The 18,304-nt window shown below is 45.7% G+C and overlaps 1 protein-coding gene across 1 annotated transcript in view; it reads left to right on the top strand.

Moving 5' to 3' along the window:
• The window catches only part of RAB31 (RAB31, member RAS oncogene family), a 321,603-nt gene that overhangs the window by 297,782 nt on the left and 5,517 nt on the right, over window positions 1–18,304 (top strand). The window contains exon 6 of the mRNA XM_086964939.1: window positions 1,041–1,150. Coding sequence (XP_086821065.1) covers window positions 1,041–1,150 — 110 coding nt within the window. The remainder of the gene's footprint in view (window positions 1–1,040; window positions 1,151–18,304) is intronic.

Genomic DNA, 18,304 nt, shown 5'->3' with positions numbered 1-18,304 from the left:
ATACTCATTAGGTAGGTTGCAAATTGCAGCTAACTCACACTCACAGGGATGGTGAACTGCAAAGGTCATCACATCACCATCACTTTTATTAAAGTTTAACAAAGGTGGCAAATTTCCTTTAAAGAAAAGGAGCTGCTATTAAAAAAGAGAAGTTTTCTGTTTGTAACAGTTTTAATGAGAGTCTGCAGTTATGTTCTGGACCAATTCTAGCTTCTCTTGAGAGTTGTACCCAAAATCTTAAAGAGGAAGGGGTGCAAAGGAGACTCCATCTTTTCTGCGTGAATAAGTTACCGCTCCAACTTGGGAGTCGGTCACAAACCATTGATCCGTCAGCTACCAATTTGGTATTTGGAAGGCATACCAAAAACATGCCCTTTCCAAATACTAAATTTGTATCCAGTTGCAGTCCAATTAAGGAGCCAGTGCAATTTTCCCGATTTTTAATGGATTTTGTACATGGGCAACTAGGAGGTTTAAAATGTACTCTGTCTGTGTGAACCTTCCTTCGACAGCCCAAGGGAATATGGACCTTCAGAGATAACCCTACCAACCATTCACCCTATTTAGAGTGGGTGGTCAGATGGTTGTTTTGTTTAGTGTCAATCACTGCCAGAAAAGGACAGTAAATAAAAAAACAAAAGGATTCCAAAACCATGGGAGTCCTATCCCGAAGTGTTGGGGCCATTAGTTTTAACTTTTCCCAAAACAAACTCTAGTTTTGGAAGTTTGTTTTTGGAAAATTACAACTTTTAAAAGTTTGTTCAAGCCTGTGTCACCAATGAAAGATGCAACAAACTTTTAAATGGATTTTTATGACTCACCGTGAAGGGGGTTCATACAAACCCATATCGTTAACTGCAGAGCCACAATAAATTCTAAATTTGTCCGGCTGAATAAAGGCAGGGTGGTAGACATAAAGTCATCTGCCACCCTGACTACCTTTTACTCTGTCTGTCAGCCTCTAAATCAGGACAATAATGATTCTAGAAAATGTTGCAATTTATCAATCCATTATATTTTGTGTTTTTTCACTTTTTCAGGGAGGTGACAATGAAGGATGCCAGAGAATATGCAGAATCTATAAGCGCAATCGTTGTGGAAACAAGTGCCAAGAATGCCACTAACATCGAGGAACTTTTTCAAGGAATCAGTGAGTGGATTATCTACTTCTCACCTCCTCATTGGTGTAATCTGCTGTAATTTGAATGTAGTACATATGTGTATATTGTATGATAGATATTACCTACCATCATGCCTAATACCTTACTATTTATCAATATGAATTTTAAAAGGCTTTAGTTATTGAACCTTAATGCCTGCTTGGGAACAGTCATGAGCGATGGTACAATTTGTACCAGGATGTTATCTCACTTTGCATTACGTCAATATGGGATCTGTTCTTACAGGCTGCAATTACAAGTTTAGAAATTCATGGAAAACATTTAAGAAGTTTTCCTAGCAGCTCAGAAGAGTTGGTTGATGCCTACCAAACTAGCTTGTTCATGATCAACTCAGCATGGGCCATGGGTATACAGTGGCAATTGACATTTTATTGGGACTGACCATTCAGAAATAATCCATGTTGTGCTCAACCCACCTGTCATCGAAGGCGCAAGAATGATTATCGACCTTGTATTTAAAGAGAAGTTGTAACACAAAAACTGAGGGGGTGCTAGAGGGCGCACTGCAGCATGGCCGCACTGCCGTGAGGCTCCTGCAGCCCGGAGCTTTCATCCGGCCATTTATCCTTCTGACCATCACCATCCCCTAATCTGACCCTAGACTTTCCCTTGGTAGGCAGTGGACTGCACTCGGTCCAACTCCCGAGCCGATCGGAGGTTCCTGGCCGGAGTTAGGAGGTCCGGAGGATTCACTGGCGGGCGCTCTGGAAGTCAGGCGCTCCGCGGCCCGGCGACTCGGCTCACTGTGGTCCGCTGCCTCACACGTGGGGTGGAGGCCTGATCCCCTTCCCCCTCAGGGACTCTACGAGATTGCCCGCCTGGACGTGGCTGGCTGCTGTGCAGGGGGCTCGTGATCGGTGGCAGAGGGAGTGCAGCGTCGACACAGGTGCCACCCTGGACTGCGGTGGCGGAGCTGCGGCGGGGGCGCCGATCCACCCCCGGATTTGAGGCACGGCCGGTACACAGGAGGGAGTGGCGGGGCATGCCTGGCTGCTCGTGCCCCCGTCTGTGGTGATTTCCTGGACGCTTGGGCTCTGCAAGGTACGAACGGAGGCGGACTGTGGCTGGTGATACGGTCTATAGAAGGACTGGTTGGTCGCGCTACTGGGGGACCGCCTTTTCCTCCGTTTGGCGCCATTATCGTCGCAGCAGCTGCTGTATGGCGGAGCCTGCCGTGCTGGAGGTTGCGGCGGAGCGCTGTACTGGTTATACTGGTGCCAGTCCCATCTGACTGCGCTATCTACCTGTGCCCCCTACGGTGCTTTCCTGTGCCATACTGTCTTGGATTGGACTGTTCTGCTCCTTGGGGAACGGCATAGGAGCTGATGCCTGCGCATTGTCCCTGTCGCACTCTGTGAGCGGCGCTGCCTTCCCTTGTCTGTGTTGTGCTGTGGTGGACCGCTGCTGTATCCTTTCAGCCTCCCCTCGCTTGCTGTCGTTGTAACTGCCCCCTGCCTTCCAAGAGGCAGCAACGTGATGTGACTATTGGAAGTTACTGGCGATACTGCGTGGCTGCACGACTACTGCACCCCACTCTTGGATTTTGCTCTGCTGCCTGTTCTATTGGGCGCATAACATTGGTTGGTGTACGGGGGCTTGTACCCGGGGATCCCCTCGCCTCCTCTTACTGTGGGAACTGCTACAGGCTGTGTGTGCATGACCATGGGGAAGCCGGACAATAAGCAGCCTAAGCTTTCATTTGACTCCGCGGCCTCTAGGAGGGGCGCTCGCTTGGTGCAGGAGGCTGGGAGCTCCCATTCCCCCCCCCCCACCTATCGCTGATGCCAGTCCGCAGTCCACTGCCCCGGATTTCCAGCAGATGATGCAAGAGATGCGGCAGGGGTTCGCTACCATTGTGGACAAAGTGGACAAACTATCCTCGCGCATGGATGCAGTGGTGCAAAAACTCGATGTCCACGAGGAGCGCCTGACCACGGCGGAGCAGCGCATCTCGGATCACGACGACACTGCGGCCACTCATACCACTCAACTGGCGAGGATGGACAATATACTGAGGGTAATAGCCGCCAAGAATGAGGAGTTGGAGGCGAGAAGTCGGCGTAACAACATACGCGTTGTAGGTGTGCCGGAGACGACAAACGTGGGGAAAATGGAGACGTATGTGGAAAGGCTTTTGGTTGGTGCGGTTGGAGCGGAGGCGTTTTCCACGCAGTTTATTGTGGAGCGGGCACACAGATCCCTTGGGCCACGTCCGGCCACAGGCGCGGCACCGCGCCCTATCATTGCACGCCTCCTGAACTATCGGGACCGTGATGCGGCTCTTCGTGCGGCTCGCACCACCCGCTCACTTTCCTTTGAGGGGGTCAATTTCACCATCTATCCGGACTTCACCCCGATGGTGCAGGAGCAACGACGCAAATTCCTGGCGGTCAAGAAAAAGCTTAGGGACCTACAGGTGGACTACGCCCTGCTATACCTTGCGAAGCTGAGGGTGACTCATCAGGCGAAGCAGACTTTCTTCACGAATCCGCAGCAGGCGGAAGACTTTGTGAAGCGTCTCAAGAGGGAGCGTGCTGCTGCTGGCCGGCAAGACGAGGCGGGACAGGATGGCCACCACTCGGCGGGAGAGGAGGAGGACGCCTGACCAGGTTTCTAGCGGCAAACAGGCTGAGCTACATACTTTGCACTGACGCTGCTATGGCTGCCCTTGATGTCTAGGGTTTCACAGGCATAACTGTTAAGAGCGGATGTGTGGGTTGCCGGTCTAATCCGGGAATCCGCTTGTTGAGACTGTTGTTGTGGCGATGGTTGATGATAATACTTTGCTCCGGGCACCCTCTCCCACACTGTGCCTGAGTCGTATCTTCGCCTTGCGGCTGAGGGATCGGCGTAGTGTGAGAGGGTGGTAATGTGCACCTCTGGTGGGCACCCCAACGGGAATACCCCACCATTGTTAAGTTTTCTTGTGCTACTGATTTTCTGGATGGCTGGATGGATGAATGGAGTGTGGGGAGGGGGGGTGGCAGGGGGTCCTGACAAGTCGGGGTTGGTCAGGTGGGTGGAGGGGGGGGGATGCCCTGGTAGGTTCTCTTTCACTTGACGGACGTACTTGGTGCGCGTTGTTCTTTGGATGTACCACGTGCTTGTTGCACAGTTGTTCTTATTTGTGTTGGGAAGGGGGGGTTTGTTGCTGTGGATGGAAGACGGCATGGATGAATGTGGTGTGCGGTGCGCGGGGTGTGCGGTGTATGCAGCAGTGAAGAATCGCCGCATGGAGTTGGGGACTGTGCCTGGTGCAGTGTTTCAGCGTTTACTGTCGTACATTCCTTAGGTGTGATGTCAGTCGTGATGTTAGATAGGATATTGATTTTGTCTTGGAATGTGCGTGGGCTTAATGATGCCAGGAAATGTCGTAATGTACTGCAATATCTTGATCGGCATGCCATACAGGTGGCATTACTGCAGGAAACGCATTTGCGCCAAGCGCCTGCACATGCGTTCAGTGGGAGATGGGCCTCAGTGAGGAAGTTTTCATCGTACTCCTCTTACGCACGTGGGGTTGTTATACTGATCAAGAAATCACTTACATTCCAGGAGCTGGGATCACGAATAGACTCAGACGGGAGATATGTGCTGTTGTGGGGGAGGATTGGGCAGATTACTGTGCTTTTTGTGAATTGTTATGCACCGAATGTTGATACACCTGCTTTTTTTCTTACACTATGGGGCCATATTCTTCCGGTAGACGCCTCGCATATTGTGTGGGGGGGGGGTTTCAATTTGGCACTGTGGGCTATTGAGGACAGGTCAGAGGGGAGCTCTCAGTACAATATCCAGGCTAGGGATGTCTTGCGGGGCATTGTGGAGGAGGCAGGCTTGATTGATAGTTGGCGATATATACACCTCACGGGGAAGGAGGGCACACATTTCACAGCACAGGCCCGTACCTGGGCGAGATTGGACTATATCTTCCTCTCCAGGGGACTTGTGGCAGGACTACAGGGTGTGGCGCACCTCCCCAGGACGTACTCAGACCACTGTCCAGTTAGGGTTGTGTTATCAGTGCCTGGACTGCACAGGCCGCGGCCACCTTGGAGACTCTTTCCTTCTGCCCTGTTGGATCCCATCTTTAAGGCGGAGCTAGGCGAGGAAGTGGAAGCCTTTTTCCCGAGGAATAGGGGATCTGTGGACAGTGTGGAAGTGATATGGGAGGCATTTAAAGTTACGATCCGTGGGGTCACGATCTCCAAGAGCTGTGGGGTACTCAGGACTATTGTTCGTACGCTTGCGAGCTTAGAGGCTGATTTACGACAGCTAGAGCGTGGGATGTTGGATGGCCCTGATCCTGACCTCATGCATCAGTTTCGGGGTAAACTCTCAGAGTACGAGGAGGAGGCAGCACGGGAGGGGAAACATAGGGGGAAATACTGGACGGCGAGGAGGTACTGTGAGGGTGAGAGGCCAGGGAAGGTGCTTGCCGCACTTACGAGACATCAGAGGCATAGTTCAGATGTGTTGGAATTGGTCTTACCTGATGGCACCCGCTGTAGAGACACGAAAGACATTCAAGACACGTTTATACATCATTACACACACTTATACACTTCGCAGCAATCAGGAGATCTGAGGTATGGGGGGTTTCTGGATGATTTGGCTCTCTGTTCGCTATCCGACGATCATAGGGCGTTTCTGGGTAGGCCCCTTGAGGTGGATGAAATCAGAAGTGCCATTATGTCCCTTAATAATGGAAAGGCTACAGGACTGGATGGGCTACCCGCCGAATTTTATAAATGTTACGTGGATATTATGGCTCCGGTGCTCCGGGAGGTGTTTGAGGACTCCCTTGAGGTGGGGAGACTGCCGGGGTCTATGAGGGAAGTTGCTATCACCTCGTTGCTCAAACCTGGGAAGGATCCCCTGGATGTGGGGTCCTATAGGCCTCTTTCATTGCTCAACTGCGATGTTAAAATACTGGCCAAAGTGTTGGCGACGCGGCTCTCTGAGCTTATGCCCGTTATAGTTTTACCTGACCAGTCGGGTTTTGTGCCTGGCTGGGCAACGTCTCATAATCTTCGAACGTTGCTCTCCTTGATTCCGACAATAGCGCCTGAGCTCCCGGTGGCTGCTGTCTTTTTAGATGCTACGAAGGCGTTTGACTCAGTTGAATGGGGTTACTTGGTAGATGTTCTGTGCAGAATGGGCTTTCCTCGGATTTTTATCTCATGGGTCAAGTTGCTGTATACCGATCCGGTGGCGAGGGTGGTTGTGAATGGTGTACTGTCCTCCCCTTTTCCTATCACGAGGGGGACCAGGCAGGGGTGCCCCCTTTCTCCCCTCCTGTTTGCCATCGCAATAGAGCCTCTTGCATGTAGGGTTCGCCAATTACACCAACAGAGTGCGTTTAATTGTGTCCAGCGTCAAATTGGGATATCTCTGTATGCGGATGATGTTACCCTTTATGTAAAAGATCCGCAGTTGAACCTTAACGCGATACTGCGTGAGTTTGTTGCCTTTGGCGGTATTTCCGGAGTGCATATCAACTGGCAGAAATCCCAATTCTTTCCGCTCACTGCAGCGGTTCACCGCTTCCCACTTGACTACCCCCTGGAATGGTGTGATTCGGAGCTACGGGATCTTGGTATTGTTGTGGCTTTGCACAAAGAAGAGACGATCAGGCTTAATTATGGCGTCGCTATAACTAAACTAGCAGATAACATTACTAGATGGATGTCGTTGCCTCTTTCCATGGCGGGTAGGGCGTCTCTGATAAAAATGGTTGTGTTACCCTGCTTCCTATACTTGTTTCAAAACATTCCATATCACCCTGGGGCATTTTTTTTCACGCGTCTCCGTTCGGAGCTGATTCGGTTGTTCTGGGGGGGCAAACAGGCGCGAGTGGCATGGTCTACGTTGACGCTGCCTTATGTCGATGGGGGCTTTGACGTCCCTGATTTTGCACTTTATTATGTTAACGCCCAGGCGCACTATGCGTATCACTGGATGCGCCCCACGCCGTTTATGCCTCAGGTTGCTGCTGAACAGTGGGTTGCTCATCCTCTCCCATTGGAGGGCATGATGCTGGGGAATGTTAAGGAAATAGACACTCACCAGACGACGGTGACGTGTACGGTTGATGCCTGGAAGCGAGTTGCGAAGACGCTGGATCTTGCATTTCTCTACTCACCTGCATTACCCATGGTGCATCACCCTGCCTTGTCCTTGTTGCAGGAGACGGGATTCCAACGCCTGTGCAAACGTCTTGCGATACATACTTGGGGGGACCTTTTTCGTGGGGGCACCTTCCGTACCCTTGAGCAATTTTTTGGGGGTGGAGAATACTCCCCGCTGGAAATGTTCTATTATGTCCGACTACGGCAAGGCCTGAGGTCGCTGCTGCCTGAGTTCCCCAGGGAGCCGGGCGTGGCTTTACCACTCCACGTGATGTTACTCTCCGATGGGCGTCATTTGGTGTCTAAGTTGTACGGTGCCATCAGGAAACAAAGGGTTGCGTCGCCTAGTCGGGTACGAGAGCAGTGGAATGTTGAGCTCGGAATTTCTATTTCTGATGAACAATGGACATACTGTTGTGGTGTGACTGCCAATATCTCCTCTAGCTGCCGTTTAAAAATCATACACTATAAATTCATACAACGATTCTATTACACTCCAGCTAGGAAACTCAGGTTCCGTTTAGCGGAAGACGATAGATGTGCTTGTTGTCATGCGGCGGGTGCCGACTTCCTGCACTTGGCATGGGAGTGTGGGACCATTTCAGAGTACTGGGTGCAGGTTCATGACGCCCTTCGGGTCATGACTGAGGATGGGGTGCTATTCGACCCTATGGTCCTATTGCTAGGTTATACCAAAGAGGTGCCGGCACCCTATCGTAGGTTTGTGGATGTGGCTTTACTGTTGGTGAAACGGCGAGTGGCCTGTTGTTGGGGGCGGGGCAGGATACCGCGGTTCAGGGACTGGCTGAAGGATATCATCTATTGTCAAGACCAATTTAATGTATACGCAGAAATGATGCCGGTGCGCTGTAGGCCTAGGGACTTTTGGAGCCCACTGCAGGTGTACCTACTTACCAGGGCTGTGCAAGATTCTGATTCGGACAGTGAGGATCGGGTTGGTGGGTTGACGGGGTCTCGCTTGATGGGATTACACCTCTGTCTACAACGCTCCATATGACACAGTGACCGGGAAGGTCTCTCTATACTACTGCTTCTTTACTTGCATGGCTTACACTGTATAATCATTGTGTGGGGGGAGGGGCCGCATTGCCTGCTCCTCTGTGGTGATGCTTGGAATGCCTCGACTCAGGGACTGATGAACTCTGGATGTGCACCCACTGTACTGATGCTGTTATTCCTGTAGAGATGTATGATTGATACCCACATTATTGGTGTACTTATATGTTCTGTACTGCTATGTTCCACCTCGTGTATTTGCTGATATCGTGATCCCACTCCTGCCTACCTTGTTCCCCATCTGGACTTGGTACCTGGACTTCACATGTACGCTACTGCATTGCACTGTTCTCTGAATCTTAATATGCTTTGTGTATGCTGCACTACTGTCTTTTGCTTGTCTTCCAATAAAAAGGTTTAACCCCTTAGCTGCGGCGGCTATTCCGCCGCAGTGCTAAGGGGGAGGGGGTGGCGCGCGGCGCTCCCGTGCCCGTGACGGAACCGCTCCGTCACGAGCCTCGGGTGGGCTGCGCTTGTGACGGAACGGTTCCGTCACAGCCCCGCCCGCCTAATAGAACCTTCAGCGCAGGTGTGGAATTCGCGCCGCGCAGGCGCGCCGAGCAGGCCGTGACGGAACCGTTTTGTCACCAGCACATCCCACCAAAGGCTCGTGACGGAACGGTTCCGTCACGAGCAGGCAGGGGGTTAAAAAAAAAAAAGTTGTAACACAAAAACTATTGTGGACCTGCACTTAATGAGAGGGTGTAAAATGATTGAGGTGCTGACTACATTTACCTCTTTCACTTCAGGTTAACCTGTGCAGGTCCCACAAAGACTGATGTGGCTACGGCTTCCCATTGTGTTCATGGCTTCACCAAACACACTGGGCCATATTCACAAAGGTAAACTTACTCTTTTGATGTAAGTTTACTATTTTTTTCCTATTCACAAACTATGCGTGTAGTTTTATGTGTAGTACTGCGTAGAAAAGTGCACATAAAAAGATAGGACAATCACTGCAGTCGTAAATATATTACACATAGTTTGTGAACAGCAAAAAAATAGTAAACTTACACCAAAAGTTTAAGTTGACCTTTGTAAATAAGGCCCTCACTAGAGAAAGCAAAGCTCCAAGCTGACTGATGATGGTTCATTCCTAGAATAGAGATACACACCGGGAAAAGATTCCATTCTTGAGAAGAGCGAGTACAATGACTAGCATCGCACCAAACCTAGATGAACCAACTCTCAGTAAGGAACAGAGAGGCACTATGGAATTCCTTGCATCCTGACTATGAAGCTTGAAAAACGTCAGCAAATACGGCTGGAATGACAGGGACCACACCGCTAAATGTAGATGAGCAGAGTGCAAGGGAACCTAAAGCAGAGGACAGTGGTCATAAAGTGAAGATTCTCCACCTTATACTGACACTGTGCATACAGTAGTTGCCCAAAGTGTCATAGCTTAAGAGATATATACACAGATGTTAAACAGTAGTGTAGATGCAAGTATGAAGGAATGACCGTTATTGACACTGGTGGAAATTCTAAAAGTAGAGGCATTCACATAGAAGTCTCTGAGCAAGGTTCCAACTTTAATAAAGGTATTGAGGGACAGTCGGGAACTTCAGAAAAGGAAATGTTGAAAGAATGGCTAAATCCATGTCAAGTGTAACAAAATGGTGGTTTTGGACCTTGATGGGGAGTTTAGCATCATGTCAAATGTACCAGTCAGAATGCAATCAGCCTTATGATTGTTAGGGATGGATTAAGGCACGTTCTAGTAAACTAATACAGATTTGTCAAGTTTTGACTTTTTAGCACGTTGATGAAATCTTCTCCCTTTCTTTCTCTATCCCGTTCATGCTATGTTAGATGGAGAGTTACATTAGGAGTGTACCATTTAAGAGTTAGTTCCTGATATAGAGTTTGGGAACAGAGAACTCAGTTGCAAACATGAGGCAAACCCCTCAGTCTGTCTACCTAATTTAGAGACAGGACGTTTAGTATTCTGTTGATGGAGCCCCATTGACTAATTTGAAAGAATACTTCCTCCAATGGCCTGACATAGTAGAGGGTCTCCACTGGAAGGAAATAACACCATCCGCCCATGGAAGATTTAATGCCGTTTCTTTCCCACCCGTCACCATCAGGTAAAATCTGCTGGTGATAGACAGAAAGCCTTCGGGATCTTGTTTGCGCTATATAAAACTAATAAATAATCCCCCACACTCTAGGAGAAGACTCCCAGGGTGTGAAGATCATTAGTTTTCTTTTTATACTTTGGTAGTTTGTTTTTGGGAAAACAAAAAAAAAGCAAAAGTTTGGTGTGCAGCCATCAAAACAGATGGCGGCGGCGCACCAACGTTTTAGTACACTGAAAGGAACCGTCATGTTGGTAATACCTTTCAATATCTTGAGAAAACCCCAGGTCCGGGGGACATCTCTGAATCTGGCGGGCGAGGTACTTTTAGGATGACGGAGGTAATGTCCTCCTCTATCCTGATGGACACTACTTTATCTACCAGTCTCTGAATCAGGGCCTCAGTTTGTAATGGTATTGTGTCTTATAGCTGATCAATAAATAAGTTAAATAAAGAGAAGGGAGGTCTCCTTAAGAATCCGATGAGGGACAAGGAGAAAGAGATAAATAGAACAGAAGTAGTCCCTGTGATCTTTATCACTTAGACATGACTCTTTAGTGTACAGAAAAAGTTTTTTCTTATGTATAAAAACCTCCACTGACCTCACACAACCCAAGGTTTAAATTTCAACAACATTAAAAATGACAAATTAGAACATAAATCCAAAGTGACAAATCTTAAAAATACATGATTTATTCGTAACAATCCAAATTCTGTACAGAAGTACCATGCAGCCAAATTAAAACAATGTCAATTCATATAGACATATTAAAAAGTTGAAAAAGAATAAAAAGAAAACACAAGTTGTCAACGCAGCATTTCGGTGAATAATATATATATATGTATTTTTAAGATTTGTTACTTTGGATTTATGTTCTAATTTGTCATTTTTAATTTTGTTAAAATTTAAACCTTGGGTTGTGTGAGGTCATTGGAGGTTTTTATACATAAGAAAAAACGTTTTCTGTACACTAAAGAGTCATGTCTAAGTGATAAAGATCACAGGGACTACTTCTGTTCTATTCAATAAATAAGTTAAACGCGGAGATGTTAATATAGTGCAGATTGACTGCAAACCTTTTACCTGAGGAATGCATATTCACTATTTTCCTTTAGCAGCTGCTTTGGAATTTCCCATGATTTGTAGTCAAGACGCAGGGTTGAAAAGATGGGTGGAAGTTGGGGCGTAGGTATACACTATCACTAACAGGTAGCCTGATTCATATTTCATCACACTGTGATGGTTCCAGTGATTTCTAGGGTAAATGACCTCCTGTGTTCAGATATTTCCCACCCGGTCCATGATAATCCACACACATGATAAAAAATGCACCCATCTTTGCGATCCCCTGGTGCTCACAACAGTGGTATGCTCACAGTATTGTTAGCAGCTTTATCCCTCACTGGTAGCAGTTGAATCACTTCTGCTTCTGGGACATTATGCACTAGTATAGAATCTACACATTATACATGCTGATGTGATTAATTGGGACAGCTGGAGATCCAATTGGAAAGTTCCTCAATCAATAAGCCCCACTAGACACCATTTACAATTAATTGAGCAGGGCATCCCAACTAGCCAAGAGCAGCCTGTTGGGGAGGGAGCTAGCCTTTTTATGCTGCTCTTGAAAACTAGATGCATATTTCTGCTGCCTTGGAAACCAGATTGGATGGATGTTCTGAGCACGCGATACACTGACACGAGGACTCTCTGCCAGTCAGTCATGATGCCGGATTCAGGATATGTGGCAGATTGTGACAACTATTAACTTATAATATTAACCTTGGAAGATACGGGTATTTAACAGGCAAATGGATAGGCTTTAAGATTTTAGGAAAACAAAGGAATCTTTTCGACGCAACTTTCAGTATCTTGATGCTTATGAATTTTTGTTATCTTGCCCTGATGATGTCCATGGCTTACAGCCGCATGGACGAAACACGTGTTGGCATGGTCTGTGGCTTGAAGTCATTTTGTTAAGAAGATGGATATCATGGAAAGATACCTTGCAAACTTAGAATAAAACAAGAAGAATATGCCCAGGATTGATATTTGGACTTTATTTGTTGCTTCTACTTGTATGCTATTTGCTCGGGCTACCAACTGTTTACTTTGTACTTTATATGGGCTTTTGCCTACAGTTTACAACGTGGGGTGGTCGTTGTATGGTGACCCTTGAGCATCAGCATCTATCAGGATACCTATTAGAGCAACTTCAATCACTTCCCTGCGCGGAGATCACAGGCACAAATATGGTGACAATCACATAGAGATGCTGCAACATGCACCTCCAGACAACAAATTGCATCAGATTTCACGCGAAACATACAGACCAGGTCAGCCTTGGACCTGTTCTGTCTTTCCAATCTGCGCCCTTCCTCTCTCCTGCCAAGTTTGTGTAAGATGACAGAAAAATGTGTCAATATTCAACTCATAACATATCTGGAGGAGGCAAATCTGCTCCACTTCAATCAATCCGGTTTCAGAGCTCAACACTCTACAGAATCTGCCCTATTGTACACGGCCGAAAGACTAAGAGCAGCCCTCGATCAGGGAAAAAGAGCAGCCCTGGTGTTAGACCTGTCGGCTGCTTTCGACAAGGTCTCACACGGCATTCTCTTAGACAGTCTCGCATCCTTTGGCATTTCTGGCATGGTCCTAGCTTGGATGAAGAACTTCCTGCAAGATCACTGATAGGTGATCACACTAGGCCAATAGGACTCACAAGAAAATACACTGCTTTCAGGGGGACCCCAGGGTTCGAGTCTTAGCCCAACCCTCTTCAATGCCTATATGACTCCACTTATCAGGCTGATATCTTCCTTTAATATAGAGACTATCTCATATGCGGACGATACACAGCGAATTCTCGTCTTGGACAGTAACACCTCTCAGGCGGGAAACAACCTTTACAACGCAGTCATTACATCGCACTACCTTTACATAGCAGTCATTACATCGCAACATCCTTTACATTGCATGTCATTACAACGCAGCCATTACATTGCATGTCACTACTATGCATGTCATTATAACTCATGTCACTACAACACAGGCATTACATTGCAAGTCATTACAACGCATACCATTACAACGCATAGTACCTTTACACTATCCAACACTTACCCTACTGTTGCACTCACTGGAGTTAGAATAGTAATTATTACCCTTATACTATCCAACACTTACCTTAAATGTAATGTAATGGTATGCATTGTAATTGTATGCATTGTAAAGGTATAATGCGATGTAATGGAATGCGTTGTAAAGGTAGTTTCTGAAAATGTGAAGTAATGGCATGCTATGTAAAAGAATGCATTGTAAAGGATGTTGCGATGTAAAAACTGCATTGTAAAGACATGCATTGTAAATATATGTGTTGTAACGTCATACATTCCTCTAAGGCGGAATAAAATCTCCGCCAGTGCCTTACCACGACTTTCATTTGGATGAAGACTAACCATCTTAAGTGTAACTCTGAAAAAACTGAAATTCTACCTTTAGGCCAAGAAAACTCTTTCTCTTCCAAACTCTGGTGGCCAGCAAGACTACCCATCCTCCAAACATAGGAAATGTAATCAGGATATTGGGAATAAAATTTGATACCACTCTATCTTTTAAACAACAATCTTTGGCAGTTGCCGGCCCCTGCTTTCACATCATAAAAAGCCTAAAGAAATTGTTTGATCTGATTCCCATCTCAGCAAAGCAAACAGTTGCTGTCGCCATAATTACATCTAGGCTAGACTAATGTATTAGCCTCTATGCAGGTACCAATAAGTCTGTCCTACATAAGCTACAAATGGTCCAGCATGCTGCAGCAGGGTTAGTGCTGAAGTGGCCTAGGAGTTCATCTGCAGCGCTAGACATACTCCACTGGCTGCCAATCCATAAATGCGTCCTGTTCAAGGTCCTCTTCATCACTTTTAGGGCTTTCCATTACTTGGGCCCTCAATATCTCCGAACAAGATTCAAGCGCTACATTCCCTCCCGAAGTCTAAGATCGGCAAATGCCAATCTGCTGAAAATGTCAGCTTTCTGATTGGCATCGAAGGGAGGAAAATCGCTCACAGTGATAAGCTCAAAGGCATGGAATAAACTTCCTCTACAGCTTCGCCAGATCACATAAGAATCCCTATTTAGGAAGGCCCTAAACCTGGATCTTCAGTGCATCAGACACACTATGCAAAACTCTGATCTGATTCCCTGTTCTTACCGTCAGCAGTCAACCAGGCTCCTTTGCTTCCATCTTCCGTTTCCTTTTAGCGCCATGATGCTCCTCGGAGTGACAGTTGCGCTCTACAAATGTCCTTCAGCTCCTGCTTCATGAGTATCAAAATATAGGGTAATCACACAAAGCGCTGCTTCCTAAATTGAGAACTTATAATTTCTAGAATTATTAGCTTTTAATGTTTAATTATTGTTTTCCTACTGTTTCAACATTTGCAATCATACAGAAAACATAAACAGATGTGATATTCGCCATCTGTTACACGTGCACTTTCTTGCACAACGTTTCACTGAACATCTTCAAAATGTTATAGGAAAAAGGAGAACAAACAAGAATACACACGTTTCTGTTATTAGTCACCAGCATCCTACGACACAAATAATCACTGATCTTACCAACATCCTCAGAAATTTTACAAGAACGGATAAAGTAGTCCATAGCTGGTCTGTCTCAGATTTGATGTCATGGAGCACTACATGTTTTAAGTACCACATGGTCGACTTCGGCCACAACTTTCTTTAATTATATCCAAGAAACTCTTGGTGTTGCCCTGAGTATTGCAGGGATCTTATGCTATCTTTATGCCAGTGATGCACAGCTCCATCTTAAGATATCTAGTCCCAAAGATATTTTACACCCAGTCCACACACTGCAGATCGTACAAGAGTACACACAACCCATCACTTGAAACTAAACACATCAAAACTGAGTTTCTCTTTATTTCTCCCACGCACTCAAACATAGCTGTGCAATCCTGGACTGACTCCTGTCGTTTTGTAATGCCCTTGATTGTACAAATTCTCAGGAACAGAACAGGGCCCAGGCTCCTCAGCAGTAAGGCTAAGCCTATTAATAACCAAAACAAAACGAATGCCAATACTGGAACTATTTATTTTTGCTTTATTTTCAAAGATCTGTTGTGATTCAAACACAGCAGTCAAGGGTTTATTCTCTTGTTATTTTATTTAACACCTTTCTTATTTTTTTGAAACGCTTCTAGCTTTTTCTCTTTTTTCAGAAAAACTTCTTTGTGCATGTACAAGATATATACAAATATACAGAATGTACAACTTTATACAAAATTAACAACAACACTTCTTAACCTTCTATACAACAGATCCATACCGTACCTCTCATACACTAGACACTACAAAAACACTCATACATCTAACAAAATTCACTCTGAAGTATAGGTAGATGCCAACAAGAAATTATGACTTTTCAACAAGATTTCTCAGACAGATTGGATAAGTCACAACATTTTACAAAACTCAAAAATTTCACAAAAGCAAAATTAAGTCAGAAATTCTCTGGACCAATGGACGTGCAGTCTACACGGAAGGAAAGTCTGTGAACATGGAGAAGACGCTTCATCGGAGCAACTGAAAAAGAGTTTTTGTAATTGATATATCGACCGTGATACGTGGCGGCCATTTGAATAACCAAGCCCGCGAACACAAAGAGAAGCCCGGGCATCCCAAGTGACCCTCTGTTGCCCATTAGTGTCTCTAACACAACACGTCCATTGGTCCAGAGAGATTCTCTTTTGAACTTAAGTCATAAGAAATCACTTTGATCCTGAGGAGAACCCCACAATCAGGGCGTTCGAAACGCGTAGATCCTTTTTGTTGTTGCCAACAAATAAAAAAGTCTAGAGATACTAGATCAATTTCTGACTTAATTTTGCTTTTGTGAAATTTTGACTGCTGTGTTTGAATCACAACAGATCTTTGAAAATAAAGCAAAAATAAATAGTTCCAGTATTGGCATTCGTTTTGTTTTGGTTCTTGATTGTACAAAATCATTGCAAAATCACTGGGCATCATTATTAATGTAAGATTGGATGATTTAGAGTTTACTGGAGTAGATTCATCCACCATACATTTGTGGGGCTTCTGCCAGGCTGTACTCGGGGTTCCATTCACCATTAAGAGGTGAGCGAACTACCAGGTTTCTGACTGCAGAGGCTTCACTCTCAGAAACCCTTGACCCTGCAATCCACGAGACAGAGGACATTGGACCCAGGACTTAGAACGTCTGGGCCACATTGGAGGTAGTAACGTCCTATGTAGGGTGTGGCTACAGTTGCTGATATTGTCTGCCTAGGTCCACTATGCAGGATTAAAGAGAAAAAAAGGAATTTTGAGGGTTAGATCAAAACCTCTGGTAGGTCTATATCATTGTCCATGTGAACATATCATGATTGCCACCTGGTTTAACATCATTTATTTTACTATCCACCCTAGAGAAGGTACATACTACAGTTTCCAGGTACATCACATATATTATTTTCACAAATGCATTCATATGTTTATCGAATACATATTGAAAAATTACATCAACTAATTACTCCACATCTATATTCTTTCCTTGTCCTTCAATGCAGATTTTGAAGGGTACGGTTGTTTGGTAATTTATTTAGTTCACAATTCACTCGTAGGTAATCTAAAGTAGCAGGGAGTGAGACGAAGAACTCTCCGTTCATTTACTTCCTCCTGGGTTTCAAGAATTAATCAAGCCATAGTCTATTTTTACCCCATCGACTCCTCCGAATTGCGTTGGTCTAAGCACTTCGGACGTCATTACTGTAGGTCCTCTGCAGAACCAATGAAAGAGAAGGTCATGTTTCCCTGTGCTGTTTGATCTGCTACACTATCTCATTCTAGCCCCTCTATCTTCTAACAATGGCTTCTTATGTTTTGGCTTGTGCCTTATGTACCAAGCCTTCACTTCTAAGGTAACCCTTCTTTCTAAGACTTGCTTTAACCTTCTATGGCTTCTTCTTCTGTACATTTTCTGTACATTTTCCTGCTTGGAGAGCTTCTCCATTATCATGCATGTTTATCTATGTATTAGTATTTATACAGTGTGAATCTTGCTAGGAACAATGGAGTGCAGCATATCATGGCCCAGATTTAGGACTTTGCATTGGGTTTGTGTTACTTTCGTAACACAAACCTGATGCAAAGTGTTGTGTTGGTATTTACAATCCAATGCAAATTGTTGTATCGTAATCAAAATGAATGCACAGCTGCTTAACTTTTGCTCAAGGGGGAGTTCCGCGGGTGGTGCATAGGTGTTCCTGTGTAACCACCCATGGGTTTGAACACAAATCCCTTTCTATAAACAATTGTTGAGAGGCATTTGCGATTTTGCGATAAAATCCTGTATCTCCCTGAAGCGGGTGTAAGAAGGAGAAATCTTTTGATTTTGTATATCTCCTCGTCTTTTTTTCCCTTTGCATGAGTGTGGCATTCTACAGCACACACACAAAGTGGGAAACCGCCTTAAAGCATAGTTTATGAACAGAAATAAACCCCTTCCTGCACAAAAACTATGCTTACCACAATGCAGACATCCTTGGACTATTCCGCAAGGATATTTGTGTTGGTGTATGGCAGCTTAAAGTCTGCCAATACAGGGATAGAGCAGAATAGTGCCACATCTTAGTAGATATCTTCCCTCTACCCTCTTCAGGTTAGTCCAGTGTTACATAATTTCCTTGTAAATTTGAGCCACCGTGAGGAGTTGGGAGACTAACAGCAAGACCGTGTACATTAAGTTGAGGTTTCACCAATACATTTCACTTGTTACATTTA

Source organism: Lissotriton vulgaris, chromosome 4_1 (assembly GCF_964263255.1).
Source record: "Lissotriton vulgaris chromosome 4_1, aLisVul1.2, whole genome shotgun sequence".
Classification (NCBI taxonomy): domain Eukaryota; kingdom Metazoa; phylum Chordata; class Amphibia; order Caudata; family Salamandridae; genus Lissotriton; species Lissotriton vulgaris.
This window is presented reverse-complemented; position numbering and strand designations above follow the sequence as displayed.